Here is a 645-nt window from a genome sequence, read left to right on the forward strand (position 1 = left end):
GGCTGTCCCCGAACCAGCGAATGACCTCGGCCCGCGGCAGGCCCGTCTGGGACACGATGGCGTCATACTCCTGGTTCGTGGGGCGCTGGGTCTGCACGAACATTTGCTTCAGCAGATGCCGCTGCTGGGCTGTTTTTTTGAAGTTCAGTTTGGTTTTGGGAGGGGTGGGCGGCCGGCTGGAGCTGCCATCCCCCTTTTCATTTGCGCCGGTCCCCGGTACCTCGTTTTTGCCGTTGGACTCGGTCACTCGCAGGTTTTTCAGGTTGATTTTGATGGGACTCACCTTCCGCTCCGCCGAGTTCGGGTTGCTGCTGGAGGCGTCGACTGAGCCGTTTTCACTCGTGGCCCTCTGCTCATCCGAGGAGTCTTCCCCTTCCCCGCCTCCATTCTCTGCCTCCTCCTCCTCCTGTTGAGCCACCTCTTCCACTTTCTTATTTTCCTCCGCCACCTTCTTCTTCCTCCTCTCCGAGAACCAGCTGTCAATCTCCCTCCGTGTCATTTTTGTTTCCCCCCTCAGGCGGTTCACCTCTTCCTCCGCAGGAAGGGGATTTTGGGCAAAACTGCTCTCCAGGGCTTTCAGCTGCTCCGGCGCTCGCTCCTTGTACTTGGTCGGGGTGAAGTCGGGCGCCTGGTGCCACGACTGCC

The 645-nt window shown here is 59.8% G+C and overlaps 1 protein-coding gene across 1 annotated transcript in view; it reads right to left on the reverse strand.

The window, feature by feature from the left end:
- ZHX3 (zinc fingers and homeoboxes 3) overlaps window positions 1-645 on the reverse strand; it is a 46284-nt gene that overhangs the window by 7263 nt on the left and 38376 nt on the right. Inside the window, exon 3 of the mRNA XM_017732749.1 lies at window positions 284-645. This exon is cut by the window's right edge and continues 1886 nt beyond it. Within this exon, the coding sequence (XP_017588238.1) occupies window positions 284-645 (362 nt within the window). The remainder of the gene's footprint in view (window positions 1-283) is intronic.

Source organism: Corvus brachyrhynchos, unplaced genomic scaffold, assembly GCF_000691975.1.
Source record: "Corvus brachyrhynchos isolate BGI_N302 unplaced genomic scaffold, ASM69197v1 scaffold10, whole genome shotgun sequence".
NCBI lineage: Eukaryota > Metazoa > Chordata > Aves > Passeriformes > Corvidae > Corvus > Corvus brachyrhynchos.